The following is a 25,350-nucleotide window of genomic DNA, read 5'->3' as shown; positions in this document are numbered from 1 at the left end:
ATTTCCGCTCCATCCCCATACACGTTAACAGACTTTTCCAGTAGCTACAGACTTTTCCAGTAGCTGAACTGACCGCGAATGCAAAGTCAGGCAAAGTAATCATTAAAAACCGTTTGCTTTTAAAACAAGTTTTATATTTTAAAAGGTAAACTCACCTGAGGTCCCTTCCATGGGGTCAGAGTCTTGGGTACTGGCTTGGGAGGGTACTTCAGTCAGGGTGATAAAAAGATCCTGGCTGTTGGGGAGAATGGAGTGCTGTGTGCTCTCTGCAAGCTCATCCTCCTCCTCCTCCTCCTCCTCTACCCCATCGGCAGAATCCTCAGGCGTCGCTGATGAGACTATCCCCGACCCAGAATCCACGAACACAGGTGGGGTAGTGGTGGCAGCCCCCCCTAGAATTGCATGCAGCTCGGCGTAGAAGCGGCATGTCCGCGGCTCTGACCCGGAGCGACCGTTTGCCTCCTTTGTTTTTTGATAGGCTTGTCTGAGCTCCTTGACTTTCACGCGGCACTGATCTGAGTCCCTATTGTGGCCTCTCTCCATCATGCCCTTGGAGATTTTTTCAAAAGTTTTGGCATTTCGTCTTTTAGAACGAAGTTCTGCAAGCACTGAATCCTCTCCCCATACAGCGATCAGATCCAGTATCTCCCTCACGGTCCATGCTGGTGCTCTTTTTCGATTATCAGCCTGCATGGTTACCTGTGCTGATGAGCTATCTGTGGTCACCTGTGCTCTCCACGCTGGGCAAACAGGAAATGGAATTCAAATGTTCGCGGGGCTTTTCCTGTCTACCTGGCCAGTGCATCCGAGTTTAGATTGCTGTCCAGAGCGGTCACAATGATGTACTGCACTGTGGGATAGCTCCCGGAGGCCAATACCATCGAATTGCGGCCACACTAACCCTAATTCGAATTGCTAAAATCGATTTTGGCACTACTCCGCTCGTCGGGGTGGAGTACAGAAATCGATTTAAAGGGCCCTTTACATCGAAATAAATAGCGTCGTTGTGTGGACGGTTGCAGGGTTAATTCGGATTAAAGCTGATAAATCCGAATTAAAGTCGTAGTGTAGACCAGGCCAGAGAGATCTGATTCTTCTCTCAGGGCAAGTCTACACTACAGCGTTACATCAGTGCAGCTGCAACACGTCTGGCACGTAAATTTTAATTCTGCCATGCTGATGGGAGAGTGTCTCCTGCCGACATAGTGCTGGTGTGGACAGCCTGAAACTTGCATCGCTCGGGGGGGGCTTTTTCACACTCTTGAGCGAAGTAAGGTATAGTCACTTAGGCTGTAGTTTAGACCTGCCCTCACTTATATAGGAATAAGTGAGCAGCAGCTCCAAGGAAGTCAGTGGAGCTATGCCAGTTCATGAGATCAGAATAAGGCCTATGAAGTTATATGAATTACATGAGTATTTTTTTCAGTAACTTGCTGGTTTGAAAGAAAAGGGAGCTGCTTTTTCAGTTGTGTGCCCATATAACCGTAATCTGATTAAATTCTTGCAGTACCTCTCCGGACATAATAGACAGGATGACGGCACATTCTGTCTGCTTTCTTCAGACAGAGCCCAATTTAAAAAAAACCAAAACCTCAAAGGATAACTATTGCGTAAACAGAGTCCAAGTCGAAGGACAGTAGCTGCAGTTGCTACTGTGTTTGCAAAAGAACGCTTTAAGAATCACATACACCTAACAACGTGTACCCTCATGTGATCAATGGATTAGAGCTGCTGAATGAGAGTATGTAACAACTTATTAGCTGTAATATAAAAAATGCGTGTTCAAACCAGGACAAATATACCAAAAGACAAAATATTCTTATTGCAGATATTACTTGTAGCCTGAGTTTGGTATGACACTGAGACACTAAATAATGTAATCAGTTTGTGGTTTCAATTAATACAAATCATCTTGTAGGTCCTCTTGAAAATCAGTGTCAACTGTTCCTCAATTTGGCTGCCTACATTTCTCCATTTTATACAGTCCCAGGTTGTGATTATTTAAACGCCAGCATGCTTGCTCATTTCCCTCATCTTGAATGAGTCTAGAAAAATGTACTGGACCATTATGGTGTTGTATAATGAATGTTGGGCTAAATGAACACAGTGCAGATTGGACTGCATGCCCCAAATGTCTTTGCACAAAATGCTGATGGTTTTATACAAACTTCCATTATACCAAATACCAATCCCTCCCCCCCCAATTAGCTATGCTAGATAACTTGTGCTTGTCAGAACATATGTTGGTTTGAATTTTTTTCTGAGTCATTAAGTTGAATTGTATATTAAAAAAATCTGATCTAGCCAAGACTTGGCACTTACATCATCTTATCTAGTACAGATATTGAAATCCTTGACGTTAACATTCCGCAGGAAAGGGTAGATGTAAAATGTCTGCTGCAAATGAAATTCTGCCAAGTCTTGTAAATCTGTAGCCAATTCTTTAGGGGTCATGTAGGATTAACTTGGCCTTGTAACACAGTCTAGTATGATCACATTTTCCAGTGCATTTTATTTCTTTTAAGTGCTATATTTTTAAATTAATATATAATTTACTGTCATTTCACAGGGAAAAATACCTACTCTTTTCTCTTCAGTTTTGGTTTAGTCGTGGTCCAGGATTTACTTTTATTCATTCTATATTGACTCCTGTATAACCACTTTAGATTGGATGTCCTTTAAAACAAAAAGTTTTTTAGTCATATAGAAGTATTATTTCAATTTTGTGTCTGGTTGTAGGTCAGTACCTCCGTGGACACTTTGCATTGAAGTCCTATTGTGAGATTAACCCATACATTTTAAAACATGGAGACTGTATTTTTACAAAAGGCTGCTGAAATATTTTTAAGTCGAAACACTTGAGAAATGTAAAAATATTTGGATAAGCACCCTAAAGCTTGGATGTTTATCTAGTATTCAAATTTAGGCTGTAAATCTCAAATAGATTTTTTTTTTTTTCTTGTCACACTTCAAGTATTTCCAGTTTCCACTTTGGCTGGGGATATCAGAGCCACCTGTCCTGCACAATTTTGGTACTTTTGATCCAGGAAATGAAAATGTTCAAGAACCGGAGGAGTAGGAAATAATTATCTTTTTCTAGCCTCCAGAAGTTTTTGTCTACTCAGTTCTTAGTCTTTCTGTACAACTTCACCAGTCTCTATTAACTGCTACTGTTTGCTTAGAATAGCATTTTTCTGTAGGCTCTTTGATCCAAAAGAATTTCCAAATACTTTAAATTAAAACTATTGACACCACTCCATCACTGAAATAAAGCCACACAAGGAGGGAAGGCAGCAGCTAGGCACTGCACAACGGGAGGCAGAGGTGTAATTTTGATTCCCTATTTCTATGGATCTTGAAGCCAGTCTCTGTAGTCTGGTGGGGTTGAATTAAAAGGAAACACTTTCCTTCATGAACACTCTAGGTTAAAACTCCACTTTTCCTTCGATGTGGTTAGAGAATCATGTTATTTTCTTGGGCCCTGTTGTTCTGTTCCTAGTTCTCCTTTTGCTATTTTTGCTAGCTCTCACCCAGTAATCAAAGGAGTAGGTGAAGGAGCAATGAAATAGTGATACCTCAGTTGGTTTGCTGAAGCTCACTGATCCCAGGGAACAGTAACTAGTGATATGCATCCCACAAGGCAAGTGACGGAAATGGATAAGCAGTATGTTTACTACATCATGGTTTATTTATTCTGTTGTTTGCAAACAAAACAAAATGCCAACTGGAAGATGACCAATAAAATACACAAATGTTGAAGACCTGTGTGTTTAGGGCAGGGGTTGGCAACCTATGGCATGCGTGCCAAAGACGGCACACGAGCCGATTTTTAATGACACGCTGTTGCCTGCCGGAGTCCTGGCAGGCAGCAGGGTGCCATTAAAAATCCTGCCCGGCCCGGCCCACTCTTCTCTGCCCCCCCGCCACGGGGGCAGGGACATAGGTGTGCCCACGGGGTGTGCCCAGGCACACCCTAATGCAGGGGTGGGCAAATGGCTCCACTCTCCCGGCGCGGCAAGCTGCCAGCCTCTCTCTCGCCCTCCCCTGGAGCCATGCTCCAGGAATATTCAGGGCTGGGGGCTCTGCTCCACCAATATTTGGAGCTGGATCTCTCCCCTGGCCCTGCGTGGAGCGGGCCCGGGCCCCGGCCCCAGCCTGCGGGTCTCCCCCCAGCCCTGCCGCGTCCCTGCCTGCTTGTTCTGCCGGTGTAGCACATTCCTACGCGGAGTGGCTCCCAGCAACAACTGCTGTCTGCTGCCCCAGGGTCCTAGTGCCCCCCGAACCACTATGGCAGGGCAGGCTGCCCTTACCCTGCCCTTCCGTCCTAGCCCTGAGCCTCTCCAATGCCCCCAACCCCAGCCCTCATCCCCCTGCACCCTAATCCTCTGCCCCGGCCCTGAGCCCCCCCCTGCATCATGAACCCCTCACCCCCAGCCAGAGCCCCAGCCCTCATCCCCCCGCACCCTAATCCTCTGCCCTAACCCTGAGCCCCCTCCCTCATTCTAGCTCCTGGCCAGACCCTTCACCCCCCAGCCCTGTGCTCAGTGCACTCCCACCCTCAGCTCAGTGCAGAGAGAGGAAGAGAATGGACCAGAACCAGGGAGAAGGTAGGTACCCACTGTATATGGTCAGGGCTGGGACCCCAGATCGGCAACGGGCTGAGCGGGTCCGGCAGCCAGGATCCCGGCTGGCAGGAGCTGGTGGATGGAACCCCTGAGTGGCAGTGGGCTCACAAGCTCTGTTTAGGAAACAGCTGTGGCTTGAACCAAACTAGAGAACTGAAATACTCACTGGCGCACCGACCAGTCTGGCTAGAAAGTTAAAGTTGGATAGGGTTCCTGCATAATTAGGTACCCATAACTGAGTGTGGACCTTTATTGCATAGCCATGGTACTGAGGCCATGGTACAGAGCACAGCTCAACGGTTGAGTCAGGGCAATGCCAAGCTCTTCTGGAGCTTCACAGTTTCATCCGAACCCTTCAAGATAGCAACTTCAGTCAAAAGCAAAGGCAATGACAAGAAAGTTAGTTTACTGTCATTTGCTGGCATGCCACTGAAAGTACAGAGTAGGCAACAAGGTGGCATACAGACCTCCGACTTGGAATAAGAATGAACAGCTTTTCTCTTTGACACCATGTTTTAAAGGCAAAAAAATTTAATCTGTCACAGGAGTGCAGGCTTCCAGAGGACTCTACTCCCAGCAGTGTATTTCTAGAAGTGTAAAAATGTTAACCTATAAACGGAGTCTCCAAGCCCTTGTGCCTGCCAACTGCATTTAAAGAATTTGGTAAGCTGGATCTGGTGCAAAATTCTGTAGTGCATTGCCGCCGTGTGGTAATCAGACATAGGATTAGTTCAATTCAGACTAGAAATGTATTGCATCGATTTTCTTTAAAGAGCCCTTCCTGTTTCATAATTATATTAGCTTGTTTTTGTTTAGATTCCATTTGTTTGCGTCTTAGATGTATTCTGCTTTTTTCATTGCGGCATATGGAAGAACACAGGCTATTTGTTCATCTGAAGTCATTGGTTCCTCATTTGAAGTTATAATCCTGTAATGTGACATCCTTTCCATTTTTTTCCCCCTAAATCAGACACACAGGGGCACAAGTACTTTAGTAACTCCACAATGTTGCTCAGTGTGGACTATGAAAGCTAATATGCATTCAAATCTGATGGTCTGCCTCTTCGTCATAAACTGTGGCTTTATAATATAAAGTTGTTGATCTTATCTCTTTTTTTGCCCCCACCAGATAAACTATTAGTTCTAACTATAGCAACTAAAGAAACAGATGGCTTTCACCGCTTCATGCAAACTGCAAAGCACTTCAACTATACAGTGAAGGTACTGTATGTTTTGTCACTCATTCTAAATATTGGACATAGTTTTATAGCCTCAACTCAGAAATGAAATAGTCTTAACACAGAAACAATGTGTCATGATTATGCTGCAGTAAGGTAAAACAGTTATGGGACCTAGCAATGGAGACAACCCATTAGGTCATCTGTTCCGTATCCTTGCAGGATAGGTTTCCCATGACACATTTGCTAGTGTTTTGTCTAGTCTGTTTCTAAATGTGCCAGGAAATGGGGTTTCTTCCACTGACCTTGAGAAATTATTCCATAGATTCATAGATTTCACAGTTGGGAAGACCTTTCTGAAAGTCTAAGTTTTCTTTCTTAATTTCATTCTGTTACTACCACATTTGTTGTTATTCCTAGCTATTTTGCTGTTGCACCTTTTTATTCTAAGCATGCCACTCCTCCCTCAGTATTCGCACCCTTCAAGTGTTTGTAGATTATCATGTCACACCTTAGTCCTTGCTTAGCAAAGCTATATTTATTTCACTACCTCATCATCCCTCCTGCAGCAAAACCCATGGGAGCTGTTGTGACAGAGCTCATGCAGCTGAAGATGCCTTCAGGGCCCCATACCTCTTAAATGGGTCCTACTGTTGGGGGTGGGGAGGCATGGAAACCTAATAAATCCATTAGCTGTCTTACATTTACCAGGGAATCTCTGTAGAGCTGGTGAGAGGACAATACAAAGCTTCTCAATCCTCCCTTATCACTCTTTCACCACTTTTGATCGCCCAATCCTCTTGCTGTCCTACTATTTCAATGCAGAACGAAGGAATCTGTATCCTGAAGCTGCCTCCTGCATGCAAATCTCACAAGAGCATTAACACCCCCCCCCCCCCCCGTTTTTTAAACTTTTCTCCATAAATCAGTCCCTCAAGACGAAACCCAGGGATTGAAATGAATCTGTGGTAAAGCATTATCCATGCTTATCACACTATTGAAACTGTAAATCAAAAGAGACCAATTAATGACCGTTGGCCCATTGGTTTCTCTTTTAGAAATAAGTTGAAATGCTGCAGTCTGTTTACTTCAACCATCAAGTCCTGAAAAAGTACAGGAGGAAAGATCATCTTTCCTAACTTAAAAATAATATATTAAAAATCCTAGGAAATTGACCTTTGGAGAGTTTGCTTGTAATTTTGCTGATTGTTCTATAGCACCTAGATTGCTGTAATCCCTCTGATATTTAGTAGTTCAAGAAAAATAATAATCTTGTGTTAAACGTTCAAGGCTTACAAAAGATTTAGGTGTTTATTGCTGATATGATTCCCTACAATACTTGGTAAGGATGGAATTCTGTTTAGTTGATTTAATTGCCTATCATACATTGAGGAATCCATCCTAAACTTCTAGTGTGAGAAAGTGGCCTGAGGCATTAAAAACAACGAAACATTTATAGTTTCCATTGTCATATCTCTTCTATGCTCTTTCACCCCTCTTTCCCTTCAAATACTGTAGCAATGTTTAAAGGTCATGTAGTGAACGATTGTTTTAATACACAATTTAGAGGAATATTACCATCCACATATCTTCTCTTCCTAAGTGAGACAGATATGAGTAGGGTGACCAGATGTCCTGATTTTATAGGGACAGTCCCGATATTTGGGGCTTTTTCTTATATAGGCACTGATTACCCTCCCACCCCCTGTCCCGATTTTTCACGTTTTCCGTCTGGTCACTCTAGATATGAGATGTAGTGGAAAGTAATCTTTCGGTGGTTGTTTGGTTAGGAAATGTCTCTCCTATTTCTGAAATGTCATTGTGCTAGGTTCTACTTGACATGGAAAACTGCTTGAAATGCTGGCTCACTGCACTTTACAATGCTATAATATCCACTAGTTAAAGTGTTTGCTTGCTTGCCTTTTCTTTGACATCCATTTTTTAACGAGGTTATATTAAAAATTACCCTGTGGGTACAAGCGAAAAAATGTACATTCTCCCTGTTTCCAGGTTCTTGGTAAAGGTGAAGAGTGGAAAGGTGGAAAGTTAATGAACTCTATTGGAGGAGGACAGAAAGTGCGATTGCTGAAAGAAGGAATAGAAAGCTATGCTGATCAAGAGGACTTGGTTGTAATGTTTGTTGAATGGTAAGCAAATTCTGCTTGTTGCTTTCATGCCCTACTCTTTATAGGATGCTAATAAAAGCTCTTGTGTCATGCTGATATTTTCTCCTGCTTTAGTTTTTATCTGAGAAAGTTAGCTTCTAGTTTTCCATTCATAAAAATATTACGCAATTGGAGCAGATGTTGGTTTTTTTTGTCAGATTTACAGATGTAAAAATTGTTTCGGAGCCATGGCTCTGCTGTACTATGAACAATGTTATTACACGAACAAGCTGTGAAACTCATTGACTCACTAGACATTTGGTTATTAGTTTACCTTTTCCCATGAAAAAGCAACTGTCTTGTTGCTCTTAAGTGATGGTGAGATGGAAATAGTGTGTGAGGAAGTGGTAAAAGCAGCTTCAAACTGAAGTGGTGGCCAGTAGACCGCTGGGGCGTAATTCTCAGAAACACTAAAGCCCCTTTATGTTGGTCTGGCAGTTTAAAGAGGTCTTAAATAGGCTGGAAGTGCTCCCTGAAAATATCTCCTGTGTGAGGGTCTCCCCACCTGCTGTAGAGCTGCAGTAAGGGCTCCCTCACCAGCCATAATTCTACTGCCTATGAGGAGAGGACAGCCCCAGAGCAGGGATGTAGCATGCTGCAGCACATATAACTACAGCTGTTTTCTGCTTCCCACGGTCCATAGCAAACTATAAGTTAGAGCAGCCTACCTGAGGGCCAGGTAGGTCCTTCTCAGACCAGAATATCAGGAGCACAAAGGTGACTTGAAGCCACCTTTCACTCTACCCTCCCCTCCCCCCATCCCTCCTGCTCCTTCCCTAAGGACAGGATTGGTGTAACTGAGAATCTGGTCCATGGAAGTCTACAGAAGCTTCCCTGTCAATTTCAATCCGAGCCAGGTCAAACCTTTAAAGCAGTTGCCTTGGTGGATGTAAGGAGAGTGAATCACAAAGTAGGGACTTGCAGAAATGCTTCAGTTTGCGCACCCTGAGAAGTTGTGTGAGCTGAGTAACATCTGCTGCTTTTATTATTGACAGTGATGTCCTAGCAACTGATGCAGGCTTTTGTCAGTTTGGAATAAAATTTTTGGCAGACATACTACAATTCTTTTTTTTTCTTTTTCTTTTCATCTTTAAAACCACTCAATCTGTCATTTACACATACTGTCATTCTAAACAAGACCACAATGCAATGGCCTCTTGGGCTTACACCAGGTTAATTTCTCTTTTGATTTAGTATAACTTCTGTGCAATTTTGGATTTCATTCAAAGTTTAGGAGTGTTTTTGCAAGTTAAACAGATATGGAGGGGCTAGGTTAGCAAAGTTCATATGTGAGAGAGTGATCTCCCTGCATTATCTTATTTATTCAAAATTTCCCATGCTTTTCTATCTACCTTATGAGTTAGGACAGCTGTTCAACTGGATTCTCAACCTTACAGTCATGTTTTATGACTTGACTTATATTCTCTCATTTTTTCTTTGTGATATACAAGAAATAGTTAGAAATGGAAAGCACAAATCAGTTTACCCACTTTATGAATAACATTTGTAATAGAAATGACATAAGGGGACTAAATATTTTCACCCTCCTACATTTAATTTGCGTTTAGAGTGATGTACGATTGGTAGGATAAGCTACCCATTCAGATATTAAATTGCTACTTAGACACTTTCTTTCATATTTAACCTTATTACCAATTTACTGCATTTTGATAAATGGAATGCATCGTGAGAGCAATTGTTTGTTTAATTCTTTAAAAGGAGTTAACCTTATTTGGGTTTGATAAAATGAGTAATTTAGTCTGCCCTATTGGCCAAGTACTAGTGAAACTTATTTTACATTTTTTAATTTTGAAGATATCTTTACTTAGAACTTGTGTGTGAAATCTCTTTCAAGTTTTTATACTAATTGTAGAGGGATCCCCCGTCCCCCCCAACATTTTATATTTCTTGAGTTAAATTCTGTCCTTTTGCTTTTGCCCTCTCCCTAAGTGGGTGTAAAAGTCACAAGGTCTTAGTCCTATAATTTGAGTAGTAAAGTCTCATACTGCTAATTCTCTGAGCCCCAGGTTCAAATCCCACTGTTGCTCATACAAGGTCAGTTAGATACACTGAACTATTGGTGCAGTCACATCATTTCACATAGGAGCAAGTTCATTTTTCTATCATAGAAATGGGCTGTGGTGTTCATCTAAGCTGTGGCTCACCACCTGTGTAGAATTGGGAAGGAATTTTTCCCATGCTGCAAGATGCTTTTTCTTTTTTGCTATCCTTGAAGTAGCAGGCAGGCCTGGCATGTAATGAATGATACAGTCAATGAAAAGATTTAGTTACATTAATGTCCAAATGTTGCAGGAAAGTAGGGTCGTTTTTGCTTACTCCAACCCTGAGCAATGGGCCATGAGCCAATGAGGACTCAGACGGGGTATTGAGCATCTAAACTGTGCACATGTTCACTCATCCGTTATCAGTATGTTTTGCACTTCTCTCCATGAAAGAGGAGCATTAGAAGGATGGTTAATCCCGAATGCTGGCATTTGTTTGGATCAGAAGTGAAGCTGCCTTGTAGGATAAGAGAGTCATCTCAGTTAGTGGAAATTGGAGCTCCACAATGGATTGGTGTTGCTGAGTAACAGCTGTGGTGGTGGTGTTTATTAACATTGAGCTTTAATTTAAAGTTCAATCACACTGACTAATAAAGCTTCAGCTTGTTTTTTAAAGCCCTACACACCTGTGTGGGTTATTCTTTCACTTGCCGAGTCCTGTCCAGCGTATCTATTTCACAAATAGTTAGTGCAGGGCATTACGCTAATCTTCTGGGGATGAGGGAGGAATGGAGCCACCTTTGATAAACCTGTTATTGCAGAAGTAAATTTGCTTAGGAAGCAGTGCTCTGGAGATGCATCTGGTTCCTGTCCTCAGCTGGAAGATGCTGCAGTAGATCCATTTGGAAAGTGGAAAAGTGCAGCCTGCCATAAAACTACTGGGCTAAAGCCTTTGACCAACCCCCATTTTTCTTCTCCCCATCAGCCTATCCCCTCTGTCTTGCTGTATCCTAGCTCTGAGTCAGAATGGGAAGAGGAGGGAAGGATGTATCTGAACAAAGGCAGATAATGTCTGTAAGGCTGGGGAGATTCCAAGGATACTTATTTCTTTGAATTAAACCTTGTGCCAAACCTACAGGAGGGCAAACCAGTTTTCATAAAACTACTTATTTTTATATATGGTATGTAACACACTTCCTTTCCTTGGGATGCCTATTTACCAGTTACTCTGCTTTGTGCTGCAAAGCTCTCCTCCTCTTTCTGCTTCCAAACTAGTGGTGGCTGGGTTGGTCAGGTCTGCCAAGCCAAATGGATATGATTACTTTTTTTTTTTTTTTTTTTTAAAGGCTTTTTAGACAATTGGAAAACTGGAATGAGTGTTAAGAAGTTCTGTGAAATGTAAAGATACTTGGATGCGAAGCACTTTATTTTAGCATCATAAATTTAAATGCAACGCAGACTTAGAAAAGTCTGTAAAGCAGCTCCCTTATTCCTATTGAGCAGTACCTTACTCTGGAAGTAGGTCCCCTTCACTTCAAAGGACTACTCTTAGAGTAGTACTCAGTGGATAGATTCTCCTTTAGTTTGTTCCTGCATTTGAGGGAGGGAAGAAGCTTTCAGGCAGAGACCTGGGGGGGGGGGGGGGGGGGGGGGAGAGGGGGGTGGTCACCTTCTTTTACAGTGTGGGGCATGGATCGCTTGCTGGTTTGAACTAGAGTAAATGGTGGATTCTCTGTAACAAGGCTTTAAATTATGATTTGAGGAATTCAGTAACGTAGCCAGAGGTTAGAAGTCTATTACAGGAGTGGGTGGGTGAGGTTCTGTGGCCTGCTTTGTGCAGGAAGTTAGACTAGATGATCCTGATGGTCCCTTCTGGTGTTAAAGTCTGAGTCATTGATATCTTTTGCAGGGGCCTACTCAGCCTCTGCTGCCTGCTACAACCCGTGTAAATTAGAATGACTTCCTGGCTGCTCTGACACTCTGCGTCCCATGGTTGCTGGGAAGCAAAGAAAAGCTCTTGTGCAGTGCACTCTGGCATGCCTGCTCCCCTAGTGTGTATGCTTATGCCTTTTGGAGTTGAGTGCAGCAAGAAATTGCACCTGCTTGAAGAGAAAAGGACACCAAAGATACCACTTTCAGAAAAATGAGTTTCCTTCCAAATTACTCATTTGTCTTCAGAGTAATTTATGAGGCAGGATTTTTTCCCCTTGACTCCAAAAAATGGTATTCTTGCGATTACTGTGTCCTCATCCTGGCAGATAGATTGAGATTGTTTTTGAAGTCTCTCTTCATTCCCCTCTTCCCCCATAGGAAATAAGCTGGAAAGGATGCAGCTATGCCAAGTCTCTCCGTTTTGGAACAAGGCATCTTTTTGGCCAAGGGACTAAACTCTGACTCTGCTGCTTCTGTTACGGTTCGTAACAAGTAGCTTTTGCCAGTGGTTTGTTCTTCCTTTATAGAGGATGCTTTGAAAACCCATTTCTCATAAATGCCTCTTTCAACACCTGTTTTATTACTTAAACAGTATTTTCCTCTAGATTAAATCAGGTAAATGCCACTAATTTTCAGGCTGCATGCACGCTAAGATTTAATCTGGGGAAAACAGAGATGCGGGCAGATATCATGCCCTTCAATGCTAAAGTCCACAGGAAAGTCAAAGTTAGGTGGGGAAGCTAACTGCATTGTGTGGTATGGGTTGGGGGCAGGTGTAACAACAGCACTAAGTCAGGTCTTGGGGACTTCAGCCACTGGTGTAGCTTCACTGGTACAAATCCCTAGTGTAAAAGGGGAAAGCAAACGAGTGCAATCCGCGCCACTTCCAAGCAAAATAAGCTGCACCACTTCAAAGAGTATCTTATTTTTGTCTTGCTGGCTATGCTCGGTATTGGTAATGGTACAGATACACCATGGTCACTGACTGCTATACCAGATTAGAGGAGGCCTCAGAGGAATTAGAGCCTTGTCAGGTGACAGGGATATGTAATTTAGAAATGCACATTGGCAGGAATAATTTGAATGACACATAAACATTGCTTATTGTAAAATTAACTGTAACCTTTTGGGAAAGAGACCTGGGCAGCATTGTCGTCAGCTCAGTGAAAACTTCTGCTCAATAAGCAATAGCAGTCAAAACAAAATATTAAGATGTATAAAGAATGGGATAGAAAATATTATAATGCTCTCAATGGTATGTCTTTTTTCACCTGGAATACAGTTTAGTTCTGCTCAACCAAACTCCAAAAAGTTATAGCAGGAAAATGGTGCTCAGAGTTGAGAGATTAATATTACTAGAAATAGAAAGATTTCATTATGAGGATGGAATGAAACATTGGAGCTGTTTAGTTTGGAGGTGATGGAGAAGAAGGCATATGCTTGCATAATATCAAATGATGAATGAGATAGAGGTTAAATGCAGAGCTTCTGTTTACTAGTTTTTGTAGTACAAGAACATAATGAAATTGAAAGGCAACAATCTTCAAACTGAGAAGTTTGTTTCCCCTCTCCCTGCTCGACCCTCCAATGTACAATACACTTGTGACGCTCACTGCTACAAGATATCACTGAGACCAAGAGGTTAGCAGAATTCAAGGGCTGGATGTTCTCATGGGTAAAGAGAACATCCACAATAAGGTTAGACAGTGGCAGTGGGAGTGGAGGATTACAAGAAATAAGACTTTTTTTTCTCTTTCATAGCCACCCAGTAACTGACAGAATTTAGGAAGAAACTTCTCCTGTGGACAAGTAGTTCAAACTGGCCTGTTGAAGGGTTTCTTTCCCCTTCCTCAAACATCTGGTGTGGCCATACTAGGAGACAGGCTGCTGGACAAGATGGACTACTGATTTAATCCAACCGGCAGTTTTTATTTCCTATGCTCCTATTAATTTGGTTTCTTTTTTTGAAGTAAGCAACTAGATTGCATAGTAAAAAACTCGTAGATCAAGACTCATAGACCACAGGGCATATAACTGTGCTATGTAACATATTCATGGTATGAATTCCATATGTAATTGCTTTAAATTCAAACCTCTATAATTGTCACTAAGGAAGGCAGGCTTCCTAGCCTCCCACTTACTGACTGGAATAACACCTAAAGTATGCATAAACAAGGGAGCTAGTCATTAATGAAATACTGTCTACATTTATATTAGAGTGAAGGTGGATTAGGATTAAATGGATTAGGGCCCACAAATACTTGACAAAGGTATGTTTCATTTGCTGCATTCCTGTTGTAATGTTACCTGATATAAGTAATCACAATGATTTATTCTCCATCTTATTCCTGGAAGTGTGAAGGATGTATAGATTTCCACAGAGAAGAGCAGGCAGGGGGATTCTATTCTGCATTCTTATAGCTCAGTGTCTTGCCCCCTGCTGCCCCCCCCCAAGAATTGATAATGCCCAATTAATTCTCACAGTCCCCCAGCGAGGTATAGAAAGATGCTGTAAGAACGAATATCTCAATTTTCTGGTGAGGAGGCTACGAGGCTACCAAATATGTACAAAGAGGTAGGTGTCAGCTCTAAAAACTAAATCCAGGTCTTTAGGGTTTCAGGCAGAGGTCTAACTGGCTATCGTGAAGTGCAGTCCTATCAAATCATCAGCACTTCTGTGTCATGGTTCTGCTCTCTGTGGAAAAAGTCCTAATAATAGTTTTTGCACGTACATAATGTTTTTTCATCTGTAGAGCTCAAATTGCAAGGTGGGCAAATGTGCAACCCTGTTTTATAGTTTAACCAACGACTTTTATTTGAAACACTTTTTCTGAGCAGCTCTTTGATATCTAATAGACAAGATCTGTAATGTTGAACAAACTAGATTCTGTTCCCAGCTGTGCTGCAAACTTCCTCTGTGACTTTTTGGCCTGGTCATTTTAATTCTGTCTCCCTGTTTTTTATGCTTTCCTAGAGTTATGGAGCATCAGCAGCTTAGTTTAAGAACTTAACGTCTCTTGAAATCTATGCATCCGAAGAAGTGGGCTATAGCCCACGAAAGCTTATGCTCTAATAAATTTGTTAGTCTCTAAGGTGCCACAAGTACTCCTGTTCTCTTTTTCTTGAAATCTAGGCCCTCAATCTTTTTGTCTGTTATTCCCACCTGAAATACCTCTACCTCGATATAATGCTGTCCTCGGGAGCCAAAAAATCTTACCACGTTATAGGTGAAACCGCGCTATATTGAACTTGCTGTGATCCACCGGAGTGCGCAGCCCCGCCCCTCCGGAGCACTGCTTTACCGCGTTGTATCCGAATTCATGTTATATCGGGTCATGTTATATCAAGGTAGCGGTGTATGAGTTATATTTAACTCTCACTCTGGGAGGTTTATACTGCAAGGCTTTGAATAAGGATGTGAAATTAGAGAACTGTGAAGGCCAGTGGGTAGAAGAGGTGTGTCTAGAACTCAGGACATCTGGACTCCAAGCTTTGTCTGTTATCATCTAAGATAAGGGGCTGTATTGGTAGGGAATTCAACAAGAAGAGGATCCCATTTATCGGATCCTCTATTTTCCTGAAACCCTTGAAAAGTGCATAGCTAAGTTAGGGTGTATGCATTCATGGGTTTCTCTACGTTTAAAACTGTAGGGCTACTGCACATGCTTAGTATGTGACTTTTTAAAGATAGTCACCCCATCAAATCAAAAGCAGTTGCCTTCTGGAATGAGACCACTCACTGCTTTACAGCAAGGGCCATTTTATGCCAGATTTCAACCCCAATCTATTTCAGTTGTTGAGCCCCTACACAATAATTTTTTTAAGTTGTTTTACAATGGAAAAAGTATTTTCTTATTCTTCTCTTAATTAGAACTCCTTAAACTAAAAAACAACCACCAAACAACCCCCCTCCCCCCGAAGTTAGAGGCAAAGCCTTAAAAATTTCAGCCAAAAAAGTAAAATATTCAGAAAATTTTCTGTGTGAGTGAACAGGGAAGGGATACATGTATGTAGAGTGGTTAAGATACTGATTGGTCATATCTTGGTAAGAAGCAGGATCTGTAGATGGTGTTAACTTAAAGTCTGGCATAATATGCCATGTTTCTGAATGAAACAGTTGCATCAAAATTAAGAGACCACTCTTTGGTTTATTTAACTCTGCATGGTTTTAAGTCTGAATAAGCCAAAACTTTTCTGGTTTGAATTTTCTTCTTTAAAATTAGAGCTAACAGGTATCTTTCCATTACTTTAGCTATGATGTTATCTTTGCGGGTGGCCCTGAAGAGCTGCTAAAGAAGTTCCAGCAAGCTAACCATAAAGTAGTATTTGCAGCAGATGGACTAATATGGCCCGATAAAAGATTAGCAGACAAGTATCCCGTTGTCCGGAGCGGAAAACGATTCCTTAATTCAGGAGGTAGGTATGATTGTTGTACATATTAAAGGTTAATTAAAGTTAGCTGTTCTGTTGTTCTCATAGGATGTGTGCGCGTGCGTGCTGGGCAACTCACCTAAAGTGCTAGTTTCCTAAATTCATGTTTGGGCACCTAAATCACCATTAGAGGGGAAAAAAAAAATTAACTCTTGTGACTGAGAATCACCTTGTTCCTCTCTGCTTCCAGCATAAAGGAGTCTTTCTTTATGCTTAGCTGAGTGTCAGCCTCCTAACACCACCCAGCCTGTAGCAACTCAAGAACTCTCCTCTGGGCTATGCCAGCTCTCACTTTACCTTGCAGTTTAACAGGTGCAGCCCAATCCCCAAGTCCCTTTTGAAGTGGTCCCCTCATATGGGCTACTCACAGAACTACCAGGTCCGCTGTTCCCAAAGAATCATAACTCATCAGCTTGTAAGATTCAGCTCAGGATCAGCACTTTGCTTAACATCACAGCACTTCAATAAACTTATTCTTGTTTTCACTATAAATATATTATAAAAGATTCAAGTGATAGAGTAAAATTTTGGAAACAAATGGTTACCTATAAAACACAATCATAACATGCTTTCTAGAGTCTAAACGTAACAGGTTAACCACTTGTCTAAATAAGTTTTTCTCACCCAAAGTCCTTTGCAGTGTTTTCAACCGGGGCTTGCTGAGATCCCATTTTCATGAATGTAAACACTGTCCATTTACTTCCTGAGTGTAGGATGGGCGGGTGTTGTCATTGCTTTCTTGTTATACCCTCAAAGTTCATTGTCTTTGCTCATAGACCAGGTAACCACCTGAGGCTTGCTGGTTCTTTTTTTTTTTTTTTTTTTTCCTTGCATGCTGCTTCTATGTTGACTTTGACTTTGTATATAAGTGAGCATCCATTGTGTTAGCTTATACTTCTTCTTAATTTACATACTGAAAGAGGGATATACATTTCTTACCTCCTGGCTGGAGGAAAACCTGTTTTTCATCTTTGCTGGTAACTAATATCTTGATACAGACTTTAAAATACATGTGGAGGTCTTGTGCTGCCAATACTGAATTTCTAAACATTATAGATGACCATTTCCTAACTCAAAAAGTGTTGTGGCCAACACGGGGGTTGATTTAATATACTTAGATTTCTGTAAGGCATTTCACTTGGTACGCTCAATGTTTTGATTAAAAAACTAGAATGATATAAAATTAACGTGGCACACGTCTCAAAATGTAACTGTAAACAGGGGATCATCATTCAGTGGGTGTGTTTACAGTGGTGTCCCAAAGGGATTGGTTCCCTAAGTTATTTTAACGTTTTTATCAATGACCTGGAAGAGAAAAATAAAATCATCACTGATAAAGTTTTCAGATGACACAAAACTTGGGGAAATAATGAAGAGGACAAGTCGCTGATTCAGAGTGGTCTGCATCATTTGGTAAACTGGGTGTAAGCAAACAATATTCATTTTAACATAGCTAAATGTACATGTATACATCTAGGAACAAAGAATATAGGGCATACTTGCAGGGTGGGGAACTGTCTTGGGAAGCAGTGACTCTGAAAAGGATTTGGGTGTCCTGGTGGATAATAAGCTGAACGTGAGCTCCCAATGTGATGCTGTGGCCAAAAGAGCTATTGTAATCCTGGGATGCATAAACAGAGGACTCTTAAGCAGGTGTAGAGAAATTTTGTTACTTCTTTATTTGGACTGCTGGAATACCATGTCCAGTTCTGGTGGAATTCACAATTCAAAAAGGGTGTTGATAAATTGGAGAGGATGCAGAGAAGAGCCACGAGAATGATTAAAAGATTAGAAAACCTGCCTTATAGTGATAGATTGAGCTCTTTGAATCTAACGTAACAAAGAGAAGGCTAAGAGGTAATTTGATTCCAGTCTATAAGTATCTGTATGGCGAGCAAATATTAAATAATAGGATCTTCAATCTAGCAGAAAGGTATTGTGACAGGGCACTATTAGTAGCACCCTGGTCTCTGAGGTTGCTACAGCACTGGGAAGAGTGCGGGCTTATTTGAAGCCAATTAATCCATTTTTGTTGAGGGTTACTAATACTTGGGTGGCAATTTCTGGGCTAATGGGGCAATTGGCTTAGTAATTGGGAGGAACAGGAAGCAGGGGGAACGCTTAGAGTGAGCTGGGGTTGAGTAGAGAAGGCTATGTGGAAGCAGTCTCTCTTGCTGTAAGCCTGCAATACGGTTATACGTTGTAAGGCAAGAATAAATACGTGGTGAAAGGGCAACAACCTGCTGTGGTCTCAGTCATAAGATGCATGAACTGGCCAGGCAGTGAAGTATTCTGGATAGCAACCGAGGACTGGTATACCCAGGACAAGTATAACACAATCCAATGGTTGGAAGCTGAAGCTAGACAAATTCAGCCTGGAAATAAGGTGCAATTTTTTGACAGTCAGGGTAATTGTCCATTGGAACAATTTACCAAGCATTGTGGTGGATTTTCCATCACTCACAATTTTTAAATCTGTGCTCTAGGAATTATTTTGGGGGGGTGTTCTCTGGCCTGTTATACAGGAGGTCAGACTAGATGATCACAATTTGGCCTTGGAATCTATGAATCAATTAATCTATGACTTTTCAATGTATGTATAAGTAACTCCTTACATAGTATCGGTATGCATTTTTCACAGTCGTATCAATGACCAGTGTGACACTGGCTTTCATTTAAGATCTCACATGACATCCTATTGAGAACTAGGATGCACACACCAGACTCATTAGATTTCTATAACCCATTGTCAGTTGGCATTGAGAGGTTCTTGGGTCACAACACTTTTTGTAATAGTATTCTCTGTTTTCTTTTGAAGGAATGTGTATGAAGATGTGTGCTAATTTGTGAGGTGGGAAGGAGGGTTAGTGGATTGAGAAAGCTATAATATTTATTTAGCAAAAACATTGCTTGCATAAACTCAGGGTCTGGAGCTGCCAGAATAGGGTTTCTTCTTGGTGACTTTTCCTGGATGGCTGCCATGTTTGTGCTAGAGATTCTATGATTTATTTAAAAAACAACCAACCAACAAACCAAACCCTCTTCTTCCCCTCTTCCCCCCTCCCCCGCGCAATCAAGTCTTTAGACTTGGTTTACATTTTGTAGGTCATCTTTGCAAAAACAAGTGTAACTGAGGTCTGGTCTAATCTTTAAAATTAGATCGACTAATGTCGCAATGTTGCTCTGGGCTGTGAAAAATTGTCACCCTGAGCCCTGTAGTTAAATCAGCCTAAACCCTGGTGTTGCCCTCCCTACCACTTCTCAGAGAAGTGTATTAACTACATCAAGGGAAAGAATCTTTCCCTCAGAGTAGGAAGCATATACCTTATAGCTCAACAGCATCACAGCTGCAGCACTGTAGCTTTGCTTCTGCAGCAGCTGTGTTGTAGACACACCCTTAGAAGGTAATGTCCTGAGTCTGCAGGCAGCCTAAAGCAATAGCTCTGAGAGAATTATGACCTACTGCTATTGATTTCAGTGAAGTGCTAACTCTGAAGCCTAACTATTGTCACTTAAATGTCCACACGGTTAACCATAATATAAGCAGTCAAGAAGGGAATATGTTCACTATGAAAATCTGCACAATCTGTTGTGCATGGCATCTCATCTTGGGCTCCTCTTGGACGCATGAGGGGGTGGAGCTTCGTGGGCACAGCTTTTGAGAGTTAATGCCATTTTCCCCCACACAACCTAGCCCCTGCTTTTTCTTTTCTTTTTTTTTTTTGTCTCTGAAATAAATGTGATGTGTAACAAGCTTCAGCTGAATTTCCTGTACTGTTGTGGTATATTGGATTTATACTTTCCTGCCAGCAAGGAGAGACTGACTACACTAAGGCTTAGCTTCATGCCGTATTCCACAGCTGGATCACTTCTTTCTTAGCAACAGTCATAGCCTCAGACCCACACTTTGGAACTGTCTGAGCTTTTCTTCTAGCTATCTAAAACAGATTGCAGAATCCTCCATGTTTCTTAAAATGCCATTATAAGGAAAACTAACTAAACAGGTGAAAGCTATTCAAAATGTGTATCATGAAGACAGATCTTTGGAGATGAATTTTGGCTGGAAATTGATGAATTTCTTTTGTCTCCTCCTGCTGGCAGAGAACGGTTACACTGCCGTCTGACATGCAATGGAATGATCAGAAAGATAGTTTTCAAGTAGAAATAAATTCTCTTGTGTGATATTGCAGGATTTATTGGTTATGCTCCCTATATAAACCAAATGGTACAGCAATGGAACCTGCAGGATAATGATGATGACCAGCTGTTTTATACCAAAATCTATATTGACCCACTGCAGAGGGTATGTAGTGACTCATTTTCTCCTCAATAGTAGTTCTTGCCACTTGAAATAACTTGCTGCCTCAATTATAGTGTCAGAAAGCTGCTACAAACTTGCTAAGAATGGGAAAAAAAAGTTTTCTGTGATTAGCTGTGAATGCCATAATGCAAAGATGGTTGCTGTACTGCCGGGTCCCTCTGCCTAGAGGGTCATGAATAGACTTCAGGAGGATCATGATTCAGAGTATTGTTTCAGGCTGTCTGCAGATCCTGGCAGGCATCACTGTATTGCCTAAAATAATAACTCTGAGATGTGATCAGCCCCATTAATCTCAATAAAGACCCTGTGGACTCTGCAGGTACCTCTTGCGCTCCAACTTTCCACCCAAAGGGAGAATTAATTGGATTACAGCCTGGATTCTCAATGTGGGGGCACAATCCCCCATCCATCCCATATTGCTCAATGGGAGTTCCAATTAAGTCCCAGCAAATGATGAGATCACAGGGTGGTCCTGGTATGGCAAAAGAAGTCCCAGCGTGGAAGAGTCTGGGAACCAGAATGACATGCCGAAGTTTCAGAAGGTCATGCTTCAGAAGTAATGTTGTGTTCTATATTGACCCATTTAACATGGGATAAAGGGAATGGCTTACTGAAAGTTGAAGTCCTTTGAAATGTATATAAAATCAAACAGTAGTTTGTGAAACCAAGTCACAAAATATGTAAGGAAATCTGGAGAGCCTGAAGGAAGTACTGTAATTCAAAACTGAATATAAACCTTTTTTGTTTGAAGTGTATATGCCTGGATCAACATTTTTAATTTTGGGTTCCTACAGCCAGGCACCTAAATCTGTAATTAGAAATATAACTCATACCCTGAGTTTCAGAGGTATAGTTAATCAGAGCTGCAGCACAGAATTCCTATTTGATCCTTGCTAAAAGATATTTTCATTGCAATGAAATACTTCAAAAATATTTGCAGGTCACCTTTTAGGCCTGATACGGAATTCTTTGTGCACCCTAAACTCCACTGAAGCTAAAGAGAGTTTGGGGTGTTCAGTGAATATACAAACAAGCCCTAATTATTTTCTAGAAGCAGGGTAGAAACTTCAGTTCTAGTAGAGCTGTGTGTATTAGAGCCACTGATACTGTATTATATCAAGAAGTGTAGTTTTAACTTTTATATTTGAAGAAATATGCTGTATGTTGTGTGTTTTTAAAAAGGTTAATCCTGTTTGGCTATGACTTCTTTAGTCTTTTTTTAGAGAGAGGACACAGGGGGAGACTTCTCTCTAGCTTATACTGACAAACTGATTCCTTTGGAAAGTCATGACCTCCATTTGCTGAGTTTACATAATTTAAAGCAAACTCATTGCTTATGTATAGTGCCCTACCAAATTCACAGCCATGATAAATGCGTCCTGGACCGTGAAATCTAGCCTTCCCCAGTGAAATCTGGTCTTTTGTGTACTTTTACCCTATACTATACAGATTTCATGGGGGAGATCAGCATTTTTCAAACTGGGGGTCTTGACCCAAAGGGAATTGCAGGGGGTTGGAAGGCTATTTTAGGGAGGTTGCGGTATTGCCGCCCTTACTTCTGCACTGCCTTCAGAGCTGGGTGGCCAGAGAGAGGCAGCTGTTGGCCAGGCACCCAGCTCTGAAGGCAATGCCCCACCAGCAGCAGCGCAGAAGTAAGGGTGGCAATACCAGAGAGTGGCGGCTGCTGACTGAGGGCCCAGCTCTGCAGGTAGCAGCACAGAAGTAAGGGTGGTAATACCATACCATACCATCCTTACTTCTGCTGACAGCAGTTCTGCCTTCAGAGCTGGGCTCCTGGGCAGCAGCCGCTGCTCTCCAGCTGTCCAGCTCTGAAGGCAGCACTCCCATAAGCTTCAGCACAGAAGTAAGGGTAGCAGTACCGCAACCCCCCCCACAATAACTTTGTGATTCCTTCTCACCCCCACAAATCCTTTTTGGGTCAGGACCCCTACAATTACAAAACCATGAAACTTCAAATTTAAATATCGGAAATCATAAAATTTACTATTTTTAAATCCTATGACTGTGAAATTGACCAAAATGGACTGTGAATTTGGTAGGGCCCTACTTATGTACTAGATCAATTTAAACAATTTTCTGATGAATCAGATGTTCTGGAGGGAATACGTGTGCAGGTAACTGTCAGCTGTAAAGCTAAATGAGACTTTGAAAAAGAAGAGTATTGAAAGATTTAAAAACTTGCAGTTAGATTCCCCAAAACAGATGAAACAGAAAACTGTAACTTTCAACTGGTTAACATCTGTCAATACATTTAAACATGTGCTGTGCCAACTTTTATAACACCTCAGTGTCTTTGCTGTTTTTAATTTTTAGGCACGTATTAACATTACTTTGGACCACCAGTGCAGAATTTTCCAGACCCTGAATGGAGCTGTTGGTATGTGTATTAGCACATATATTGATTGGCCTGTACTGCATATGTCTGCCATTAACATTCTTTTTTTGTTTGCTTTTTAAAGTGAAAATAGTTCTCCCTTATTTTAAATAAATAAATTATACATGTATGCCAGAGCTTACTCCATGATGAACACGTTAGTAAGATTATCCTGTCTCTCAGATCTGATATGTACAATATCAATTGATTTTTCTGTATCACTAGCAAAAATATTAATTTTAGATAGTTTTGATATGTCTAGAACTAGGTTTGTCTAACATTGACGGTGAAGTTGACTGACCTTTCCATCCTTCTATAACTAAATTTAATTAGGGCTTGCAAAGTACATATGGTATGTAAAATCACATATTCATTTGAGATCACTCTAGTAGCAAGGCATATAATGGAATAGGCTAGCTTTAATTTTTAATTTCCTTACATTGTCTGGATTGTCATAATTTGAGTTGGAAATCCTTTTTTTATGTATGCAGGAACTTCCTTCCTTCCTTACCTCCACCTTTGACCTTCAACTGTGGAACATCTCAATTGAATTCCTTCGTAAATGGAAAGTTAAAGTTAAGCTCTAGGCAAAGCTTCTTAAACCATGTGAAGGATGTAGAGCATAAAAACCTCTGAAGTTCCCTATGGACCTTATCCTCCACATCTAATTTACCTGTGCAGTGCTTAAAGACTAAGATAATAAGAAAGCCCATAAGATAAGTAGTGTAAATAAATTAATACTTAGCTCTTATGCCATTTTTCATCCATAGACCTCAAAGCATTTACCAAGGAGGTCTGTATCATCTCTCTGTTTTACAGATGGGAAACTGAGGCATAAGGCAGAAAGGCACTTGCCCGCACTCACCCTGCAAAATAGTGGCAGAGCCAAGAATTGAACATAGGGCCCGGGACTAGGGCCAGACTACTTACAATACCAGAATAAATTTAAAGTCTGTTAATTGTGACACAGCACCAATCACTTGAGCATCCTCCAATTAACTATTTTCTTTCGTATTGTTAACATTCTGGTCAATGTGCAGATGAAGTTCTTCTGAAATTTGAAGAAGGAAGAGTAAGAGCTAGGAATTCAGTGTATGAGACGCTGCCCATCACTCTGCATGGAAATGGCCCCACTAAAGTAAGTGACAGTCACTTTTTCAGCTTTTATCAAGGACCAGTTTTAATAAGACAACAAAAGAAACTGAAATAAACTTTCATAGCACCAGGAAATGAGGTGCTCACTTCCCAGTTAAAGTTAATAAGAGTCACATGGCCAAAGTTTCATATATTGTGCTGATCACTTACTCCTCAGCTTGTTATTCCATTGCCACTATATTGATAACAAGTTATAGCAACTGCTCACTCTTTGCTTAGCAAACTTGATTGCAGCTCTGGATTTCAGAAGCTGATGCTTTCATTGCTGAACAGCAAGTGGAGAACTTTGATTTTATTCGTAATCATAGTAGGTGATTTATGCATAGTGGGGCTTTTTGCAAATGAAGTATGTAGAGGCTATGAGGGGAAGAGAAGTCCCAGGCAGGGCACAGAAGTGGAGTATAACGCCTCAAGGCTCCAACTGCCGTCCTGTCAACACTTCTCATTTTAAAATCCCAGCCACTACTGACTGTTAGGTTTTTTTTTTTTTTTTTTTTTTCCCTCCCTAGCATTTCATCATTTAAAATTAATATCTCCTATATTAGATGCTGTAAACTATGGTTGACTTATAATTCTGAAATTCATACTAGATGGCTGATATTTCTTCCATATGGCTTCCATTTACAAGGGTTAATGTTTGCATGTGTCCTTCCAGTCATATGCATTACATGTAAATTGTACTATTAATTTTTTCATGAATTTTAACCTACAGACCATATAAAAGCTAGTAATTGAAAACATTTGAAAAGTTCAGCTGTAGGGGTTATAGGTTGCAATGTCATCTAGAACATATTTGAGGCCTCCTTTGCTAACATTTTTTTGTGGGTTCTGGGAATGGTTTTAGTGGATATGTTTTCCTTACTTGGCCTAATATTTGCTTGATTCTATTTGGCACTAATTAGTACCTCTACTTAGCCGTCAACACTCAGATACAATTGTATTCTCATATGTGTGAATCGGGTGAATCCTAATTCCCAAAATACTCTATATTAAACAAAACTTCTTTCCTGTTTATAGTCACGCAGCAGCTTAACCCACTTCTGTCACGGTGCAAAAGCATTTTAAGGATTTTAGTCTAAAAACCTACTGAAGCAGGAAAAAAAATCCTACTATGAGTTTCTCTGAACCATTTTGCAATAGTCTGA

The 25,350-nt window shown here is 41.1% G+C and overlaps 1 protein-coding gene across 3 annotated transcripts in view; it reads left to right on the top strand.

The window, feature by feature from the left end:
- The window catches only part of PLOD2 (procollagen-lysine,2-oxoglutarate 5-dioxygenase 2), a 79,802-nt gene that overhangs the window by 22,131 nt on the left and 32,321 nt on the right, over positions 1–25,350 (top strand). For all 3 annotated transcript variants that reach the window (XM_034781456.1, XM_034781454.1, XM_034781455.1), the window contains exons 2-7: positions 5,755–5,846; positions 7,814–7,950; positions 16,156–16,319; positions 20,525–20,637; positions 22,990–23,053; positions 24,091–24,188. In XM_034781456.1, coding sequence (XP_034637347.1) covers positions 5,755–5,846; positions 7,814–7,950; positions 16,156–16,319; positions 20,525–20,637; positions 22,990–23,053; positions 24,091–24,188 — 668 coding nt within the window. The remainder of the gene's footprint in view (positions 1–5,754; positions 5,847–7,813; positions 7,951–16,155; positions 16,320–20,524; positions 20,638–22,989; positions 23,054–24,090; positions 24,189–25,350) is intronic.

This window comes from Trachemys scripta, chromosome 9 (assembly GCF_013100865.1).
Source record: "Trachemys scripta elegans isolate TJP31775 chromosome 9, CAS_Tse_1.0, whole genome shotgun sequence".
In the NCBI taxonomy this organism is placed as follows: Eukaryota; Metazoa; Chordata; order Testudines; family Emydidae; genus Trachemys; species Trachemys scripta.
The sequence above is the reverse complement of the archived record's forward strand: the minus strand, read 5'-3'. Positions and strand labels throughout refer to the sequence as shown.